At 38.0% G+C, this 21,214-nt stretch overlaps 2 protein-coding genes across 3 annotated transcripts; one reads left to right on the forward strand and one right to left on the reverse strand.

The window, feature by feature from the left end:
- The first annotated feature begins 220 nt into the window (after nucleotides 1–220).
- On the forward strand, nucleotides 221–14,729 carry mcm10 (minichromosome maintenance 10 replication initiation factor). 2 transcript variants are annotated; one of them, XM_051688795.1, is made up of 18 exons: nucleotides 221–304; nucleotides 859–1,104; nucleotides 2,451–2,699; nucleotides 2,863–3,058; nucleotides 3,229–3,394; nucleotides 3,489–3,656; nucleotides 6,230–6,346; nucleotides 6,439–6,632; nucleotides 6,725–6,795; nucleotides 6,896–7,009; nucleotides 7,641–7,758; nucleotides 8,003–8,228; nucleotides 11,959–12,091; nucleotides 12,184–12,320; nucleotides 12,587–12,700; nucleotides 13,110–13,255; nucleotides 13,768–13,810; nucleotides 13,965–14,729. In XM_051688795.1, exons 1-18 carry the CDS (start codon nucleotides 298–300, stop codon nucleotides 14,046–14,048), a joined length of 2,529 nt encoding a protein of 842 aa, XP_051544755.1. In that variant the 5' UTR covers nucleotides 221–297; the 3' UTR covers nucleotides 14,049–14,729. The 2 variants fall into 2 exon arrangements, with proteins under 2 accessions (XP_051544755.1, XP_051544756.1); XM_051688796.1 differs by having other exon boundaries at nucleotides 859–1,071.
- A 209-nt stretch (nucleotides 14,730–14,938) lies between these two features.
- On the reverse strand, nucleotides 14,939–21,084 carry LOC127435373 (unique cartilage matrix-associated protein-like). The gene is made up of 5 exons (XM_051688797.1): nucleotides 20,898–21,084; nucleotides 20,383–20,439; nucleotides 18,189–18,284; nucleotides 16,695–16,793; nucleotides 14,939–15,330 (listed from the first exon to the last, which is right to left on the reverse strand). The coding sequence occupies exons 1-5, from the start codon at nucleotides 20,953–20,955 to the stop codon at nucleotides 15,233–15,235; spliced, it is 408 nt and encodes a 135-aa protein (XP_051544757.1). The 5' UTR covers nucleotides 20,956–21,084; the 3' UTR covers nucleotides 14,939–15,232.
- Between the last annotated feature and the right edge of the window lie 130 nt (nucleotides 21,085–21,214).

Consider the following 21,214-nt stretch of genomic DNA (forward strand, 5'->3'; position numbering starts at 1 on the left):
CATGGCAAATGTACACAATATCGCGTGACCGCAACAAATCGATATATTATTTTCTTTAGTATTTTATGTTATTCAAATGCATTAAATATTACTTTTAATTAAGTTTTGTTTAATTTAATTTCATGTTTTTCTTTTCATTCGCATTACGGGCAGGCAAAGACTTCTCCCGGAAATGTGACGTAGTTCCGGGGTCCTGAATATTAATCATTTTTCGCGCCAACATTGAAACAACAGCTTCAGCGTCCGAGACACTTCTGCCCTTTTTATTTAAAACTAGGAAAAAGGATCGAAATCAAAATGACAGGTAATCTGGTCATTTAATACAGTTGATGGTGCCGTTAAAACCCTTCGGTTAAATAAATCATATTGAAATTAGGTGGGATCTGGTTGTTAACAGTTACCAACATAGTAAATCTCTTTTATAACTTATCATATATTAAGCTGGTATTTATATCATTAGTATATATTATAGTAAATAATGTATACTGTAGTTTTATTTATGTATTAATATCCTTTGTCTAGTTAAAATATCGATTGCCACTTTATACACTACGAACTCTTTTACACAAATGCTGTATGGTCGTTTGACAAATACAACTTTAACAATGTATAATGTTTATTATATATAATATTTTATACTATACACTTATATATATATATATATTGTGTGTGTGTGTGTGTGTAAATGTGGTACCTTTATCAGATCCATCATATTTTTTTTTTTTTTAATAAAGTATATGTAGTTATATATTGTGTGTGGATATGTGCTTTATTATATTATATATATTGTACTATACTATGATATTAGAGATTTGTCTGATCTGCTCGTCATCTGCCTTCTTGTGTGTGTGACATCAGAAGAGGAGAATCTGGATATGTTGCTGTCTTTATTTGCGGAGAGTGAGGGCCAAGATCCAGAGACTGCTGCAGCTACTGGAGAGGGCAGTGACAATCTGGATGACCTCTTTGATGGGGAGGATGATGATTGTGATCAATATGTTGAGCCAGAGGAGGAACAGGAGGACGAGGAAGAGGTGGCACCTGGGAAATCCAGCTCAACTGGTGGCGATGGTGACTTGAATAAATCAAAAGAAGATCTGGAGGGTAGGAGTATTAGACCCTGCCATTTTTCACTCTAACCTTTTAAGACACGTTCAAAGACATTATAAAATGGCTAATATATGCACAAACCTGACCACATATCAGTTGTATATTATTTATATTTTATTACATTATATCTGCAATGTCACCTACAGATAGGTTAATTTACTTATTGGCGGAAAGGATATATTTGTGTGACTTATTACTCACCCTCATGCCATCCCAGATGTGTATGGCTTTCTTGTGTTGAACACAAACGAAGATTTTTTTGAAGAATATTTCAGCTCTGTAGGTCCTCACAATGCAAGCGAATGGTGTCTAGAACTTTGAAGGTCCAAAAAGCACAAAGTCAGCATAAAAATAATCCATACGACTCCAGTGGTTAAATCCATATCTTCAGAAGCGATATGATATGTGTGGGTGAGAAGAAGATCAATATTTAAAAGTCCTCCTCCTTTTGTTTTTTGGCAATTTGCATTCTTTGTCCACGTTGCCACCTACTGGGCATCGAGGAGAATTTACATTAAAAAAAAAAAAGCACTTAAATATATATCTTCTGAAGATATGGATTTAACCACTAGAATCATATGGATTACTTTTATGCTGCCTTTATATGCTTTTTGGACCTTCTGGCCACCATTCACTTGCACTGTATGGACCTACAGATATTCTTCTAAAAACTTTGTTTGTGTTCTGCTGAAGAAAGTAAGTTATTCAAATCTGGGATGGTATGAGGGTGAGTAACTAATGAAAGAATTTAAATTTTGGGGGTTATCTATCCCTTTAAGCTTTGCTCTGTGTGGGCCTGGGTAGCTCAGCAAGTAATGACGCTGACTACCACACCTGGAGTCACAAGTTCGAATCCAGGGCGTGCTGAGTGACTCCAGTCAGGCTTCCTAAGCTACCAATTGGCCCAGTTGCTAGGGTGGGTAGAGTCACGTTGGGTTAACCTCCTTGTGGTAGCCATAATGTGGTTCTCGCTCTTGGTGGGGCACGTGGTGAGTTGTGTGTGGAGCGTTAAGCCTCCACACGTGCTAGGTCTCCACGGTAACGTGCTCAACAAGCCATGTGATAAGAGGCGTGGATTGACGGTCTCAGACGCGGAGGCAACTGAGATTCATCCTCCGCCACCCGGATTGAGGCGAGTCATTACGCCACCACGAGGACCTAGAGCGCATTGGGAAATGGGCATGCCAAATTGGGGAGAAACAGGAAAAAAAAAGCTTTGCTCTGTGTTTGGGATATGTGATTTATTCTTGGTAGATAGTCTTGGTGTGCTTGGATGTGAAAGAGGTATATGTGTTCTGTAGTGTGGTGATTACATTTGCATTTGGTTCTCTGTTTTCCAGCTGAACTGAAGTCGATGCAACAGAAAATGCAAAGATTACAACAACAGCTAGAGGCCTCACAGAGAAATACACAACCAGAAAACAAACCTTCCTTAAAGAAGCAGTCAAGCACCAAATCCTTAACACCATCCCAGGGGCTTTCTAAAATGGCCCCACAAACACAACGTGCCAGTAGGGCCACTCTGCCATCATCAGACACCACAGCAAAACTAAAAAACAAGCAGAGAATGGCTCACGAATCTAAAGCAGGTACATGGTACATAATTGAAAATATTTCAATAGTTTCTTAATCTGTTTGCCCTTAAAGAGGGTTTTGGTAACATTTTCTTCCATAAGAGTGAGATTTCTGCATTTTATTAAATAAGATGACAAACTCCTCAATCATATCTCTTTTTTTTTTTTTTTTAAACAGCCGCCTCAGAAAAGCAGAGTCCTGTTGGCCAGAGAATGAGCAACTGCCAACTGCCAATGAGAGCGCACACAGAAGTAAACGGCACCTTGAAGTCACCTCCCCCTCTTAAGAGTCCTCCCACTGTGCGTCAAGCCAAACCCTGTTCATCTGTCAGTCAAGAGGTAGCTGTGGAGAAGTTCTCAGGTCTCAGACTCAGGTCAGTGTACTGTAACTTACTTTTTCTTTAAAGTGTAGATTTTTCTAGATGGATAAATGTATACAAACATATGCTCAGTATTGTCTAACCTTGTATTTGATTAACATTTTAAATGTTCTCATTATATAAGCCTTAATACATTTATATATCTATTTTTGCCCACTCTGTAGGAAACCACGTCTGTCTTCCATAGATTTAGAGCAAAAAATGGCCAACCGCAAGATGATCAGGCTTTCTCAGTTACCCGATCGTCTAGCTAGAGACAATTTAGAGGATAGCGACTGGGTCACATTCGCAGTTGTCATAAATAAGATCACCCCACAAAGCAAAAACAACGTAAGCAGCAATGAGCCTCCCTGATACCTGTCATCCAGCATAGGCAAGTTTGGTATCAATGAGTGCATTTAACATCATCTTTAATTTTTTGCAGGGGAAAACCTTCAGCATCTGGAAACTGAATGATCTGCATAACCTGGAGGTCTATGTGTCTCTCTTCCTGTTTGGGAATGTGCACACAGATTTGTGGAAGACTGACACTGGAACAGTGATTGGCATCCTCAATCCAAACCCAATGAAGAACAAAGATGGTTCCAGTGAGGTTTGTATGTGGTTCAGATAGAAAACCTTTTTTAAACATGTTATTTTTTTTAACATTAAAAACAACAACATAAAAGCGAAATGGACCCCATTTACTTTCTTAATTGTCCTTTACATAATTATTCACGATTATCATAATCCTCCATCAAAATCTTTCTCTGCCTCTACAATGGAAATTCTAGTAAGTTGACTTAACTCAGTTGATTGAGTTAACTTGTTCCCTCAATTGAATTGATTAATGGCATCTCCAAAACTTGTGTAAGTTCACTTAACTTGGTGATTATATAGAACAAACTCAATTTATGTTAAAGGGATAATTCACCCAAAAATGAAAATTCAGTCATTGTTTACCCCTGTGTTGTTATAACCCTATATGATATTCTTTCTTTTTCTTAACACAAAGGGAGAAATTGTGAAAAAAATTTGTGCTCAGTGATGTCTTACAATAGCAGTTTATGGTGACTATCTCTTCAAGCTTCAAAAGAATGCAAAAGTATAATTCAGAAGTCTAATAAATGATTCCATGAGACTCATGATTGTTATGAAAGCATACGATAAGGTTTGTTATGAAAGTATACAATAAGGTTTGGTGAGAAACAAACCGAAATCTAATGTATTATTTAGTGAAAATGTTCACCAACCGTTTACCTCCTGTATGCGTTCATGATATGACATTAGAGTTGGTTCACCAACCGTTCACGCAGCCCCCTTGTGACATTGGGTCATTCAAGTGAAAACTCATTTTGTTTATCTAAAAACAGGTCCGCCACAACGATTGTGACAACAGAAAAACACAGCTGCACAAAAACCAGAGATCAGAATTTACTAAACATATCTAAGAATTTGTAGTTGAAGAATAGATGCATTTCTATGCCCAGCCTTATTTTTTGAGTCCTCAATCAAAGAGAGAGATGTAGGTGGGAATGTCTGTCACCTCTTCTCCATTCTGAACCACTGAGTATTTGTGACAGATCTGAGAGACCTCCGCAAAAACAATCAGTAGGTGTAACATTCTCTGTCAAAATCAATTTGTTTTTTAACCAGCTTACGAGATACTGGCTTTGATATAATGTTATGGGAACGTTTTTGGACCGGGGCCAGTTCACAGCTGACGGAGTTACCGGTGTGATGCTGAAAATAGAAAACAAGTGATTGATAGAATGTACCGTTGCTCGTCACTACTGGTTAGGACAAAAACTCTGATTAACAAAGAAAAGATACATTTTTTCGTGTGTCATTTGCGTCAGGTTAGGACATGGTGTGACTGTGGCTGCCTGTAGCCTCCTCTGTGTTTCTGTTTTATTTTCGAATACTCCGTTTAAACAAAATAAGGCTGGGCATAGAAATGCATCAGTTCTTTGACTACTAACTCTCCAGGAATGTTTAGTAAGTTCTGTTCTCTGGTTTTTGTGCAAGTAGACTTAACTCAGATTTGCTATTTAAATGTTGTTTTTTCTACCAATTAAAGGGATAGTTCACCCCAAAATATAAATTCTTTCATCATTTACTCACCCTCATGCCATCCCAGATGTATATGACTTTCTTTCTTCAGCAGAACCTTTTGAGTGGATAATCAAATGCAAGTGGATAAAGTTACGACCTTTGAAGCGATGATTTATAGTTAAAAGGTACTTAATTGTTGATCTTTTTCATACCAAAAGTAATTGTTTTGCTTAAGAAGACATTATTTAACCAGTGGAGTCGAATGGAGCTTCAAAGGTGGTATCACCATCCACTTGCATTTTAAGGACTTCTGAGCTAAGATATTTTTTCTATTTTTCTTCAAATGTGTTCTGATGAAGAAAGAAAGTCATACACACCTGGGAGGGCATGAGGGTGAGAAAATGAGAGAAATTTTATTTTGGGTGAACTAACCATTTAATCTTAATTGAATGGACTACAATTTAGGTAATACAAAAATACAGCTTAAAGAAAATTAATTATAAACAATCATTAATTATAATCACATTTCTCCACAGAAATGCTATGACATCACACAAAACAAGTATTTGCAACAAAACAACATACGTAATACTACAAAAGAGCTAAAACCTTCTTAATAACTATTTAAATAACCCCATATGTTCCCTTTGACCAAGACTTTATGGGTATTCCCCGTAGCCTGAATGTTGTACTCGATAGTTTGTTAATAACACTTAAAATCCTAAGTCTTTTTTTCTTTCTTTTTTTTTCTTAAGATTTTAAAGAAAAATAAGTTCAAGAAACATAGATATTTGTGTTATTAACCTGAAACTTGACATTTAAAGTCATGTGTAATTAAGACAACTTGATTTTTCCAGGAATGACAACATTAGGGTTTACAGTGTAATTCACTTTTCTGCTGATGAATAATAATATTATTCGTCCAATAATATTATAGCCTCACATGTTATCTTTAAGTACACATTTCCCAGTGGATAAAATCAAGTCTTTCCCTGTATTATTTATTTTTATAATATCCGGTTTCACAGAAATATTACAGATTAAGGAAGTAAACTAGGTTTCAGAAATCTTTTGTGCCCATGATCCCTGTTTTCATTTGACCAGTAATGTACTATGTGTCCCTCTCTCCAGGTCTGCTTGACAGTGGACCACCCACAGAAGGTGCTTATGGTGGGGGAAGCCATTGATTTCGGCACCTGCAAGGCTAAAAAAAAGAACGGAGACTCCTGCACTCAGCTAGTCAACTTGGTGAGTCTCCTTGTCGAAAATCATACTTGTTATCCAGTGTTTTCTGAAGTAGATCACAGTCGCTCAATACCTTAATTCTGTTTCCCTACCAGTATGAATGCCAGTACTGCCAATACCACGTCAAAGCTCAGTACAAGAAAATGAGCTCAAAGAGGGCAGAGCTGCAGTCCAGTTTCACAGGCCCCGCCCCTGGCAAAGGAAAAGGTCGGGGCAGTTTGAAGGAACGCCTCTGCCAATCTGACTTCCACTATGGGGGCATGTCTTCACTTGCCTGTGCACCCTCAATGTGAGTTCACTGTCTCTTATGACTGCTGTCACCTCCCCTTTAAATCCACACACACCCTAAAATTATTGCATTTATCTCTATTATTTTGACAGGTCTGCCCCACAGCCAAAGAAACAACCCTCTATTCAGTCTGTTTTGGCATCTATCCCAACTAAGAAACTAGGTAAAATATGTCTTGAGTATGCTTGCCTTCTTTTTGGAATGGTTGCCATTTATGTTTGTGTGGAGATCCTCTAATGAAGTGTTAATTCTGTTTCCTGTAGCTCTGAATTCAGGTGCAGTATCAGGCTGTTCAGATGACTTCAAAGGTCTCATGTCTATGCCGACACCAGGAGCGCTTAATATTAAGAGACATTTAGGACAATCCAAGAATAAAGGTAATTTAAAGGGAAATTTCACACAAAACACATTCTTACACACATTCTTGTCGTTTCCTGTATGATTTTCACCAAAAGAAACTCAAAAGGAGAAGTTTAGCAGTTTAGCTGCTTTTATCCATAAAATGACAGTAGACTGTAGTCCAGTGGCTGTCAAGCTTCAAAAAATTAAAAGACTTGATAAAACTAACATAAATTGGTCCATACCGGATACAGTTTGTGAGCTGTTTTCAAGTCACACGCCAGCACTGTGCAAGGACCAGAACAAAAGTGTTTTGCTGAAAATCTTCAAAGAGCTTTCAAATATCTTTGACATTTATGCACATTCAAACCTGATGCATCAATGTTATTGTCTTGTAAACAATCATGACGCGGCAAGTCTGAATGTGCATAAGCACAAATGAGATTTGAGAGCTACTGGTTGCACTTTTTATTCAATTGCTAGATACATGTTCTCTGGTGCTGCAGTTTAATTGTTAGCCAGCAGATGGCCATAGAAAACCAGACCACAATTTAAATAAACAGAAATCAAGCCGTTTTAGAATTTCACTGGAATATAAGGCTTCAATGCCTGTTAATAATCATGCAAATTTAACCTCTGTCTGATTTTTTTCATTTGCCCCTCATGTAGTTGTGTCTGGATCTTCAGTTCAGTCTATCTCTGCAGCTGACCTCCTCAAACAGCAAAAGGAACAGCACCAGCAGAGACTAATGGATCGAAAGAAGAGGGCAGATGAGATTCAGAAGAGGTGAGAGGGTTTGATTGGCTCTGTGTTCTTACCATGCTACTGTCTGCCTGTGGATGTTCTTGCATATACTGTATTTGATTGAATGCATTCAAACCCATTTCACCTTCTGGGATAGTGGTTAAAGATCTGGTCAGGTAACTGAAAGGTTGTAGATTCAACCCCCCCCCCCCCCAAAGTGTAATGTAAGTAGCTCTTGATAAAACTGTCAGTGAAATGACTGCTTTTCCTGCTTCTCTCTCCTCAGAGTGCTCCAGAATAGCGCAGGGCCTTTTGTTCACTCACAACCAGCTGTAAACGGGGGTCCCTTGCTCTCCCCGAAAGCTACCTCAGAGGTTCCAGAAGGACCCCCTGGCTCCATGTCCCGTCTCTCAGGCCGTCCTGTTCCAACACTGGGCCGTGGCTTTTCAGAGGGAGAGGATATTCTTCTCGATCTTTCCCCACCTTCATCAAAGATCCAATCAGCTGCAAAGGTACTGACCTAGGAACATGTTCCATAATGTGAAAAAGGCAAAGCCATTTGATTTCTGTGTAAATACAGTGTTATGCTGAAATCTGTGTTGCATTGAAGTCAATGGAAATGTTCCTTTTTGGGGTATATGTGCAACATCTAGATGCTGCTTCTCCAATGTCAAAAATGCCCCTATAATGAATCTTTGTGTGGGTGTGTGTGTGTTGTAGCATCGAATGTATTTCTTAACCCTTTAAGCTTGGATAGCGGGCTCGCACAGAATTGTTTTTCAAAATATTAATTATAACTAGTTTATAACTAGTTATAACTATTAATTACAGTCTTGACCAACACAAAATAGGTATTGTTTTAAAGCTTAAAAGCTGTACTTTAAAATGCATGTAGGCATTATGACCAAAACTGAACAAGTGCTTTGAAATTTGCAGAGAAATCAGAAGTGTTCCGTTTGAATAATTTATTAATTATTTTACACTGAACATAATATAATCTGTAAAAACATCAATCTGATCAAATAGCCATGTGTCATATGTTGTTGGAAAGCTCTCAAAAAGTAGAATACAACCAGCCTATTTGTTTTGCTCAGACAAAAAATTTAGCAAGTAATAGCTAAGTACATGTCTTTGACATGCATGTTACATGTAAATAGGTGTTGCTTATAAGCCGCATTTTCACTTATAACTTCACAAAAAATAAACAGTTAATATAATATATCAAACCATTGCTTGAAGGAAGGGAGTCCTGTTAAAACGAGCCAACACACAACATAATCGGATACATAGATCATTAGATAATTCATACGAAGCACAATGTGCACTGCACATAATGTGCACATAATGTGCATAATCTGGCTAAAAACACGTTAGCTTTCCTGGATCAGATGACTTCATCGGAAATTATGTAGTAAGTTGTTCAGTGTCATGGAACGCTAAACCAATCGTATTAGGATTCAGATTGCTGCAACCAGACATGGAAGTCATCCAAATATGGGCAGAGAGGATCGTTCACTCTAATTACATATGACTTCCAAGTGATGGCACCAAGTACGTGACACAGACTCAATGATGGCTCAAACTCATGCCTGCATGCTTTGTAGAGAGAGCATACCTGTAGTCATTGTTGTATTTGCATGTGTAATTCATTCTTATGTACAGTTATGTTTTTATTTGTTTGGTGAGGCTTTTGGACACTTGGAGATGTTTTTGGACAATTAAATAAATAATTTTGTAATGCTATATGGAATGGCGATGACACGTCACACCCACAAAGCATGGTAAACGAGACTGAGTTTAACGCAGTTCACAAATAGTCAAAATACAAAATCGACTAGAGCATACATTTGACCCAGGCCTCGACATTTAAGCATTGTCAAGTAAAAAGGACATTTAAATTACTTGTTCAAGTAACAAAGTTGATGTTGTATATTTTTCTAAAATTATGACCGACGCCCAACCTAATAGTGTACCTATGCAATCAGTTCTCTGTGACAGAAATGTAAATTGCACTAGATAGGGGAGGAGGCTATTGTCATATGACAATTATTTTATGTAACGTATGGTAGTCAAATAAAGAAAAGCCTCCATTGCAACCATTAACGGCAGGGATGCTTGTAGTTATATGGAATGAGATCTACTTTTTATCATGTTATTGCAGCAAGATCTGCCATGTACAATAAAGGCTATACATCATCACAATACCAAAATTTCAGTAGTCTGTAGTGAAATCTGATGAATTTCAATACCAGCTTCAAAACCACAACAAATAATAACACTAACATGTTAATTATGGAAGAATGGTTTTAAGTTCTTAAGAAATTATTCAAGACTGTAAACAGTCAGTAATACAATAACAATAAAAAACAGCAATGAATAGAAATAGATTAAAAATAATAGGACCAAAATACAAATTAAGAAAATTCAGTGCTTTTTTTAACAGCTTTAAACATCAGTAGGCTATCAAGTTTTCAAGTAAACGTTCAGAATGAAATGCAACTTAAAACTACTACTGGCCTTCACTGTATGATTATAATACATTTATACTTTTTAAAGCTACTAAAGTTACACAGTCAAGAGCAATGATTTTTTTCTCATTTTCTTGTTATGGTTGTTTGATTAATATAATGACACACTACACAGCAGCTCTAGCTTACATTTATAAGTTAGTACAAATCCGCTGTTTACGTTCACTTTTGACATCACTCTCTGTGTTTACATGAATACCTCACCAAGATGGGCATTTTGCCAGAATTTTGAAATGTATTTGACCGTTAATTTGCGCATTAGCGCGAGCATTTTCGAACATGCGCATGTTCAGCACACACACATACGCCGCCTGTCAATCAAACATGGTGCAGCTGTTACTAGATCGCTTGCGAATTATAAAATTATGTGCTCTTGATTACTTTCAGCAGCAGAATAAAAATATGAACTTGCTAATTAGTGACACAGGTCTAGGCTACCACAAATATATATGGTTATTTTTTGTTATTGACGTTTTAATCAGTCTGCTTGTCTGTTCAGGCAAGGAAAATTCTCTTTCACTTGCCCCTTCAAAAATCCACTTGTCCCGGACAAGCATTTTGTCGAGCCCTGTGAGCAAAGAAATGAAGCAAAAGTGGTTACCTGTGTTGAACTTGCTCCTCAGATGCTGAAAATAGTTACGTTGTCAGAGCCGTTGGTAATAACGTTAACGGTTCCTGTGTGTGTGTGAGCATGCATGTGTACAGTGGGAGGTCGGCCTGAAGCTGACTGACTGGGAGTGAGAGATGCTTTGCCGAAGCAAGGGTGCAAAACACAACGTTAGAGATCTTTTTTGTTATTATGAGAAGTGTAAAAATATTTTCAGTTCATTATGAAACTGTGGCGAGACAAATTAGACTGTGGCGGGTCACTTTTTTGTTTTTTGTTTTTTTTTGTAAGAGTTATAAGCCTTATCTTTGGCCATGCCACTGAAACAGGAAATCTTTAAAAACACCTTCAGACTGGGGGGCCTGGGTAGCTCAGCGAGTAAAGATGCTGACTACCACCCCTAGAGCCACGAGTTTGAATCCAGGGCATGCTGAGTGACTCCAGCCAGGTCTCCTAAGCAACCAAATTGGCCCGGTTGCTAGGGTGGGTAGAGTCACCTGGGGTAACCTCCTCGTGGTCGCTATAATGTGGTTCGCTCCTGGTTGGGCACGTGGTAAGTTGTGCGTGGATGCCGCGGTGAATAGCATGAAGCCTCCACACACACTATGTCTCCGCAGTAACAAGCCACGTGATAAGATGTGCGGGTTGATGGTCTCAGATGCGGAGGCAACTGAGATTCGTCCTCCACCACCCGGATTGAGGCGAATCATAATGCCACCATGAGGACTTAGAGCGCATTGGGAATTGGGCATTCCAAATTGGGGAGAAAAAAAAAAACACCTTCAGACCTTAAAGGGTTAATATTCTGTTCTAAGCCTAGGTGTGCATATTATTGAATGAAATTCATGTTAATGATGATTACTATATGTACGTCACAAAAGGATGACAATATCTTTTCTGGTTAGAAAAAATATGCCCTGGTAATGGTAAAATTTTGGTAATGGCCTTTGCACTGTAAAGAGGGCTCATATTTAATAATTGGCAATGTCAGGGGTATTCTGTTTGCATTGAGGGTTTGACCACTATCATCTAAACAACAGCTCAAAATGTCCACCACAACTATTTTAAATTAGTTATACATTAATAGCTTGTCTCATTTCTGCTTAGTTGGCAGCAGTGAGGAAACTGCAAGCAAAAGGCTCAGTCATTGTTAAAGATGACCCGAACGCTGTGAAACGCAAGCGAGCCAACAGCGATGAAATCACAGAGAGAGTGGCCCGAAATCATTCCACACCTAAAGGTACAAACAAAACCAGACATCGACAATTGAGTTTTATAATTGATTGATTGTTTTACTCTCTGGCTTTTATTCATCTGAATATCCGCCTGCAGTAACAGATGAAAATTCAACTTGTGAGGAGGAGGAGCCAGCTCTGAAGAAGAGGCGGGCACAGCTAGAGTACATTCAATCAGAGGAGTTTCAACGTATCCTCAACGGCAAATCCTCAAACTCATGGATGATGGGAGAGGTGTGTATCTTGGCCGAATATCAGTGTTTTGTTGAATGTTAATGCTTGATTTACTTTCCCTGCATATTCTGATGTCACAATGGGTGGGTGGACCATGTGGTTTATTTGACAACGGGATACAGTGCAACAAGCGTTCAGCCTGTTTTAATAGATTTGATAGATTTTCTTTTTACTTTTATGTAAATACTTGTATGCAGCTATTAACTAAAAAAATAATGATGTGGATACAAGATTATATCATGTCTGACAACATGCCATATGCTTAGATCGAGGAGAAGGCCATGCAAGAGTATTTTGAACCACTGGTGCAAAAGGAGAAGATGGAGGAGAAGATGAAGAGTATAAGGGAGATGAAATGTCGTGCCATCACCTGCAAAACTGTAAGTCAACACACAGCACTCTATTTAACCAAGGAAGTGCAGCATCTGTCAATGTACTATTTAATTTATGGATTACTTTCTGTGTTGTGTGCTTTGCTATGACAATGCTGCAAAATGGTGCATTAAGCGCTTCAAGCTGTTCAAGTTTAACAGCCCTATGGAGTAATACCAAGTTTGTTGTAATTAGTGTTTACACAGTCATAAACATTGATTGGTCCTGCATTATAAGTAACAAATCAGTATTTAGTCACAGCAGTGGTAATGAACATCCAATCTTGCATAGAGGCTTAAACCCACTCAATAAGCACCGTTCAACAGAAATGAAAGGATTATGTGGTTTCGGATCGATTACATCTGTAAATCACAGACGGTTTACACTGTGTACTTCATGAACTCTTTTTACCCGCAGTGTAAATACACCCACTTTAAACCAGCCGACCGTTGCGTGGAAGAGAAACACGACTACCTCTGGCACGACGCCGTCAAACGCTTCTTCAAATGCCCCTGTGGGCAGAGGAAGATCTGCCTGGCACGGATGCCACACGGTGCCTGCAGGTAAGAAGGCATATCAGTACCTTTTAATATATAGTTCTAGTTATCATCTGTTATTACCATATTTGTAGTTCATTGCACTCTGCAATACTTGATTCTGATTGGTCAGTCACTATACTCTGCAGTCAAATGTTTTTGCATAATTGGTGGTTGGTCCCAGACAACCAATTTCCTACATAACTGTGCTAGATTTGTCTCTTGTATCACTCTATGGTCCCTTTCTTCTTTCTTAAAAAAATAAATAATTTCAACTCATCAATATTTCATATCTGTTTATCTAAATCTTTGGTAAGTATTTGTGTTATAAGTTGTAAAATGTACTGTCAGCCGGTCATTATTGCAAAATAAACCCCTTCAGGGTCATTAAAAACTTGATAATGTTTTTTATTTATTTTGTTGCAATTAATAACTGTAAATTATCCCTTACAAATAACATGATAAAGACATTAGACTTAACCATCAGTTAACAGTTACTATTGTAACTTTGAACTTGTGTTTCTCACCCTCCATTCCAGCCACTGTGGTCTCTTCAAGTGGGAGAGAGACGGCATGTTTAAGGTACAGCTTCTATTTATTTACTATAGATTTGGGTATTGGCACTCAGGCATTATAAATGATCTTATATGGAATACATCAGCATGTATTTGTAACTGGCGGTGGCATGTTTGACGCACCTTCCTTCTGTTTGAACCCGCATTTCTCCTTTCCACAGGAGAAAAAGGGACCCAAAATCGGTGGTGAGCTGCTGCTGCCGCGTGGAGAGGAACAGCCCAAATTCCTTAACAGTATGAAGTAGCAGAAGTTTTCCTTGTGTGCTACCTGATCCCTGCCTTTCTCCGACCTGATCTGTGAAGACTCATTATAATGTCGCCACAAGCAGAACGCGAGACAGGGACTTTATTCTTGGAAAGCGTCCACGCTGGATTGAAACAAGACTTTGTATCGCTAAATGTTAAATATGATTTTTTTTCTTTTACTTGTTTGTGTTTGGTGTCTGTGTTGTTTTAACCTGTACTTTTCCTGTTTTAATTGTGAACTTTTATATGAAATGTGCCAAAAGGGAATGCCTGAATTAAACAATCAAGTATAATTGTGCTGTTTTATTGACTTTAAATCAATAACCGATTTGCAAATGATCATATAATCAGTTGTTGACTGCAGAGGATGGCACACATGCTCAATCTTGTTTGGCTCCTGGTATGAAGTTACTGTATATTTTAAAGCTTTAATACCCCCTTGTGCTTTTCTTTAAGGAGTAGGTGCTGCAATAAGCCATTCTACTGTCAGACAGGATGACAGCACCTAGGATCTTGAAGGACGATAAATCTTTCCACTTGTCTATTTTTTTTCTCATTTTCCCATCTGTCCAAGCTCTCAATGAAGCAATGTTTATTCCATTGCCAGCAAATACTGTCTCCGAATTATTATCCACCCTGTAGGTGCACGAACTCGTGCATCTGTTTTAATATATACAGTATATGAGTTAACAAGATGTTGCAATAGAGGTGAAGGTCGTTCTTTTCATTTTTGACATTAATTGGCTTTTCCTCCCTCTTTTATAGTGTTCTGGTCACTGCATTTTATGTAAAATCTCACTAATGTGGAAAATGTGAACCATCTTTATTCACACATCAGTACAAACCTCAGTTTGAACAAAGTTATTTAAAAAGAAAAGTTATTACTGGGATAAGCAGTTACTTTTGAAAAAAAAAAAAAATCATGAATGTTTTGACTGGACAATGTAACATCCGGTAAAGAAAATGTTACATTTAAGATAAATGACTAAACAGGATTAGAATGGAAAGAACTTGTGTTAAAAACACACAGTCTCATTTATAATATATGTATTAAGGAATTGAATCTATAAGTGCTTCTATGTTACATTACTATGTTAATTACATTATATGGTCATATTAATGTGATCTTTAACATTTTTCCCCAACCAAGGTGACTCTTTTCTGATGGAAGCCCAAGGTGTATTTAGACATAAGGGCGGTGGTGAGGGTATTGTGGGTAAAGCCCATCATAGTGGAATTCTCTCCACTGTTCATTCCTCTCTCTGGTCCTCTCATACTGTTCTGTTGAAAGAAAGACAGGCCGCAACAAAAACTTGATTCTAAGATGATCACACACACACTGAATGTGATTTAGCCTTCTTACTCTTTTTGAAGGAGATTGCATATTACACATCATTTTACAGTCACAACAAAAACTAATAAATACAGTATTTTGGAAGAAATTATATAGTTACTATAGTTCATTTTTCTTAAAGTCATGGTTCACCCAAAAATTGAAATTTTCTTGTCATTTACTCCCCCTAATGTCATCCCAGATGTGTATGACTTTCTTCTGAACAAAAACAAAGATTTTTTGAAGAATATTTCAGCTCTGTAGGTCCTTACAATGCTTTGAAGCTCCTAAAGGCACAATAAATGTAATCCATAGGACTCCAGTGGTTAAATCTATATCTTCAGAAGCGATATTATAGGTGTGGTTGAGAAACAGATAAATATTTAAGTCCTTTTTCACTATAAGTTCTCCTCCCTGCCCAGTAGGTGGCGATGTGCACAAAGAACACGAATCACCAAAAACAAAAGAAGAAGAATGTGAAAGTGGAGATTTATAGTAAATAAAAAAAGCACTCAAATATTGATATTTTTCTCACCAACACCTATAATATAACTTTTGAAGATATGGATTTAACCACTAGAGTCCTATGGATTACTTTTATGATGTCTTTATGTACTTTTGGAGCTTCACATTTTTGGTACCCATTCTTTTGCATTGTGAGAACCAAGAGCATAGATATTCTTCTAAAAACCTTCGCTTGTGTTCAGCAGAAGAAAGTAAGTCATACACATCTTTTCATCTTTGGGTGAACTATTCCATTAAGGACTGGAGAATAATTATTGAAATAGTCAACAACTGGTCAATTAACATGGGCTTACCCAGCTGAAAAAGAAAGTAAAATGCTAAAACCAGTCTAGACTTGTTGGCGGGTTTTAGCTGGTCTGGTTGGTCAGGCTGGTTTTAGAGGGGTTTTGAACACTTCTTTTAGCTGTTCAGGCTGGTTTTAGTTGGTTTCCCAGCCTGATCAGCTAAACAGTGTTCAAAACCCCTCTGAAACCAGCCTGGTTTTAGCTGGGGGTTTTTTTCAGCAGGGTAATCATTGTGTTTAGAAATCCAGCCTTAAAGTTTTCCTCTTCTTTGCCAATTTTTCTACCATTTTAGGAATTGAATCTGGATTATAATTCCTAATTAATTACTAAAAAACATGGCATCCAACACAAATTAAATATCAGGCTTGCAGAGCCATTGCTGTCATCAGCCTCTTATTAGTCTTAAAAAGTAAAGTGCAACTCTGTCTCTTCATTAGAGGTATTGCACAGGGTGTTTCTCATTTCTAGAGGCCAAAATAATCAAAAAGAGAGATCAAGCTCACCGTCACGCTCCTCCTCTAAATAGTTCTCATGCTCGTTGCTTTGTTCCTCTAAGTACTCCCTCCTTCGCTCTTTTGCGCCCATCTTTACTCTCTGCTCCGCTAAAGTAAAGAGAAGTTATGCTGAGGTCAGGATACAGTCAGTATTCAATGATGAACTGTAAACTGAATAGGTTTATGCATAAGAACCTCAGTTTAGTGATATTTTTGGAGGGTCGGCCTATATAAAGTAAAATGGGATACGACAAGATGTACTGTACACAAAATTGCTAAATTTAAATGAACACATACAACATTTATTCAAAATTCACCTTAACCATCTTCACTTTATCCATTGATAAGGCTGTCAGTATATTATGGAAACTCTTCTGTTAACTGGCCAAGCAGACACAACTGTTAGCCGATAGGCCTACCGATAATCTCAAAATGGCCAAATATTGGCCGATGTATCAGTTTATCATTAAACTTCAATCAATCTCTAATACTAAGGTTAAAATTGCTTGTGGATTTCCATAAAACAACCTTAACCCAAATTCTTTGCTAGTCTGCTTGTTCGTTAGTGATGCCATGGCGATTCAGAAACGTACAGGAGCAATTAAACATCTACTGTACTAACATTTTCTCTTGCTCTCAATGTAGGATACCTCTCAGAATTCTCAAACCTCACAGGCTTTTAGCTGATGACTGTACAACATAAACACATGTAAGGTTAACACACTCACATTAGCAGTCAGACAGTTTGTGTGACAGGAAGCCGAAAGATATTAGCAAATTTGGGTGGAATGCCAAAAATAATCTACCTTTTGTTCTCTCTCTCTCTCTCTCTCAATATTGAGGGAGGTTAGTTTAGTTCTGCGTCTGCACATTCCACTGTCGAGCCCCAACTGCTTTTCCCCTTTTCCTATAACCTTCTGTGTGCTTGTTTTTATCATTACATACGCACATACATTGCTGACAATTTAAAACACACTTCAGTTAAAGTTTTCCATGCTTTCATTTCTGTAATGGTGGGCTGGCGGACTACAGGACAACGTGATGGTGTTTTGGGGAGTGTCAGTGTGCGTGAATGTGAGAGAGCGGCTCCATATAGTCCTGTTGATCCTTGTGGCCTTCTGGACCACAAATTGGGGATATCTGGGGTTCTCAATCCAATTCCCTAAAAAAATTTTCCTGCAGAGTTTAGTTCCAAGTCCAGCATATCTGATCCAGCTAATCTAGGTCTTTGGGTTCACATAAATTACAGGCAGGTGTGTCACAGCTGAGTTGGAGCAAAACTAGGCTGGAGCAGCACCCAGGCAATTATGACTTAAACGTGCCAAAACAACAACTGACAAAACCAAGCTCTTTCTGACAATGTGCAATCTGAGATGATTAAAGCTTAAGATATTAATAGGAGTGTAATTTTGTGTGATTGCAAATGACAGTTGTTATACTTTGCTTCATCCATCAAAGGTTATAAGGAAAACAGAAATGTCAGAATATTATCACAATGCTCACCATAGTACTCGTTATATGTTTTCGGGGATCTGCGACTGCGATGTTTGAAGAAGTTTGAGGCATCAGATGCTAGCATGAAAACTCGTTTAGATGATCCTGCAAAAGCAATGGGGAAAGAGGAGAAAGCTTGAGAGATTTGGAGAATGTGTGTGGGTTTACTCTGGGAGATATTTGTTCCCAGATGTGAGCTATATGTCTTTAAAAACCTTTGTTTGGGACATCCAGAGATATCCTCAATTGGAAAAACAATCAATTAATAAAACTGCTGTATGTATATATATTTTCATATATATTTTTTGCAAAGGTTTTCTTTTGAGGGTACAGTTGGAGTGTGGGATTGAGTTATTAGCTTTATATAAAGACAATAGACAGTAGAAGTCTATGGTATGCCCTCATTAGGATCAGGGACTAAAAATGAAATATTTTTAATTTTGGGTCGTTCTAAGGAGGAACTTTTTTTTTTCTGGTTCCGGCATTCCGCACCCTTTTTTCCAATAGGTAACCAGTTAGAACTAAATAATAGAACGGTTAATAACATTTTTCCCCTTTTTCTCCCAATTTGGAATGCCCAATTCCCAATGCGCTCTAAGTCCTCGTGGTCGCATAGTGATTCGCTTCAGTCCGGGTGGTGGAGGACGAATCCCAGTTGCCTCCGCATCTGAGACAGTCAACCCACACATCTTATCATGTGGCTTGTTGAGTGCATTGCCACGGAGACATAGCGCGTGTGGAGGCTTCACGCCATCCACCGCGCCAACCACGCTCAATTCACCACGCGCCCCACCGAGAACAAACCACATTATAGCGACCACGAGGAGGTTACCCCATGTGACTCTACCCTCCCTAGCAACCAGGCCAATTTGGTTGCTTAGGAGACTTGGCTGGAGGTTAATAACATTCTTTTTAAAATGACAGTACTCTGTGTTAAGGGTGGGTGATTTACCAGTTGGACTGTTGCCATACCTCTCAAGAGAAACAAGCGACCTGGCCAGAAAAACAAGCCCAAAATAAGGAACTTGCCTCACCCAAAATAAGCGTTTATAAGCATAGAAATCATAACAAGCATTGTATACAGTAGCCTGTATAAAATAACGTCTTTTCAATAATATTTCAAATATACATCTGATCTTCTAAAATCAATGAAAAAATAGTTCAACCAAAAATGAAAATTCTTTCATAATTTACTCACCCTTATGCCTTCCCAGGTGTGATGACTTTCTTTCTTCAGCAGAACACAAATTAAGATTTTTAGAAGAATATCTCAGCTCTTTAGGTCCATACAACGCAACTGAATGGGTGCCAAAATTTTGTAGCTCCAAAAATCACATAAGTCAGCATAAAATGTATACATACGTCTCCAGTGGCTAAATCAATGTCTTCAGAAGCATTTCTTTTTTACCTTGCTTTACCCACAGAGAGTGCATGCACAGACTGTTCTTCTGGAGCTAATAAAGTCCTGAATCAACTTCATATTGATTCAATAACCAAAATTGTGGTAAAGGAGAAGGGAGCACACACTCATTGTTCTTGGCTCTTTAGCTGTAATAAGCCACAGGAAACCGAACATTTTCTATGAATACTTTCATTTTAATTACAAATCTGCTTTTCTGTCAAAACCTGGGAGCATCAAATCTGTATTATTGCATTATATCTAACAATAATTTAGTGAAAACAACTGAGAAATGTACTTGTTACCTCTATGTTTTTCTTTGTATCTGGATTAACCGTGCATGTATATGTAGTAATTATATATAGTTGTCAAAAAGGTCTTCAGCATGTCACCGAAGGCAACATCCACAATGTGCAATTAGGCAAAGAAATGTGTGATACAGCGTTATTCTTCAGAATCGAAGCACATGCTTATGTTCAACTAAAAAGAGAGAAGCCTCATTTTTTCAGGCAACAGGAAGTAGAATCATTCTGATTAATTTATTGTAATTAACCTTTTGGTCTTTTGTTTCATTAAACAAATCATCTGAACAAAATTAACCTGTCATTAACTGGTTAACAGCACTTAAAAATAACGTTGTCATTCCCGAGCAATTGAAAGGGTGTTCGTTCCTGTTTTCGATTACGTTTTGCAAAAAAATATATATTTTCAGTTTTCGTACCTAGAACCATTTTTAGTCCCTGATTAGGATAGCTAAGGAAATGTGTGTGTGTGTGTGTGTGTGTGTGTATGTATTGAACTCACTCTTAGGTTCAATGTCTTTTCCATCTCTCACGGCTGCACTTTCAACCCCTGCCAGCACTGAAGAGAGAAAAACAGAGAGACAAAGAAAATGAAGGGTTTGGTTCCCCTTTCTTCTTAAAAAGATCTTTTTGACTATCTTAAGTGAATAATTGATTACTATTCCGGCAATATATTAAATAGTTAAAGGGCATCTAGAAATGGAAGCAAGCTTTAAATAAATCAGTACACCAATATATAAAGTACTATGGTATTACAATAGGGTTTTAGACATGGTACCGTAGTTATAGCATGTTTATTTTGACATGTACATTTTTTTTGGGGGGGTGTGTGTCCATTTCAATATTTCAATATACAATTTTAACAAATAAAATAAATCATTTATAAATATATTTTTTTTTAATTGAGGATGTCCCGATATGTCTCCAAAGAAAGGTTTTGTCAAATTGAAATAACTTCTGGGGACAATTTTGTCCCCAAAGTATAGTTAAGTAAAAATGCACAGAAGTGGTACTCACCAATCAGAATGAAAACAATGGGCAGCAGTGTCAGCAGAGCTGTATGAGTCCAGGCCATCTTTAAGAAGGAGTGTGTGAGAGAGTGTCTTCTGCAGGTATCAGAACCACAGCGGATAGTCCTGAGACCCGAGAGAGTGTGTGCGTGTGTGTGTGTGTGAAAGAGAGAAGAGGGAAAGCAAAGGGAGAGAGGGGGCAAACTGGTATTTTACTCGCCCAGGGCAACGCAGGAGGGGCGAGAGAAGGAGAGGGGAGATACAGAACTGTAATGCACACCCACTGATTCACAAAAAGCTCTGTATTCATAACAGCTGCTGTCA

Source organism: Myxocyprinus asiaticus, chromosome 45 (assembly GCF_019703515.2).
Source record: "Myxocyprinus asiaticus isolate MX2 ecotype Aquarium Trade chromosome 45, UBuf_Myxa_2, whole genome shotgun sequence".
NCBI lineage: Eukaryota > Metazoa > Chordata > Actinopteri > Cypriniformes > Catostomidae > Myxocyprinus > Myxocyprinus asiaticus.

Bases quoted from the DNA above. Each gene is read 5' to 3' on its own strand.
- mcm10 (XM_051688795.1), top strand. The intron at 3,395-3,488 runs GTAAGCAGCAAT...AATTTTTTGCAG, and splicing joins CCCCACAAAGCAAAAACAAC to GGGAAAACCTTCAGCATCTG. The intron at 12,321-12,586 runs GTGTGTATCTTG...CCATATGCTTAG, and splicing joins ACTCATGGATGATGGGAGAG to ATCGAGGAGAAGGCCATGCA.
- LOC127435373 (XM_051688797.1), bottom strand. From the start codon at position 20,955: ATGGCCTGGACTCATACAGCTCTGCTGACACTGCTGCCCATTGTTTTC. The intron at 16,794-18,188 runs GTGAGCATTGTG...TCTTTACTTTAG, and splicing joins AACATATAACGAGTACTATG to CGGAGCAGAGAGTAAAGATG. The intron at 15,331-16,694 runs GTGAGCTTGATC...TTCTTTCAACAG, and splicing joins TTTAGAGGAGGAGCGTGACG to AACAGTATGAGAGGACCAGA.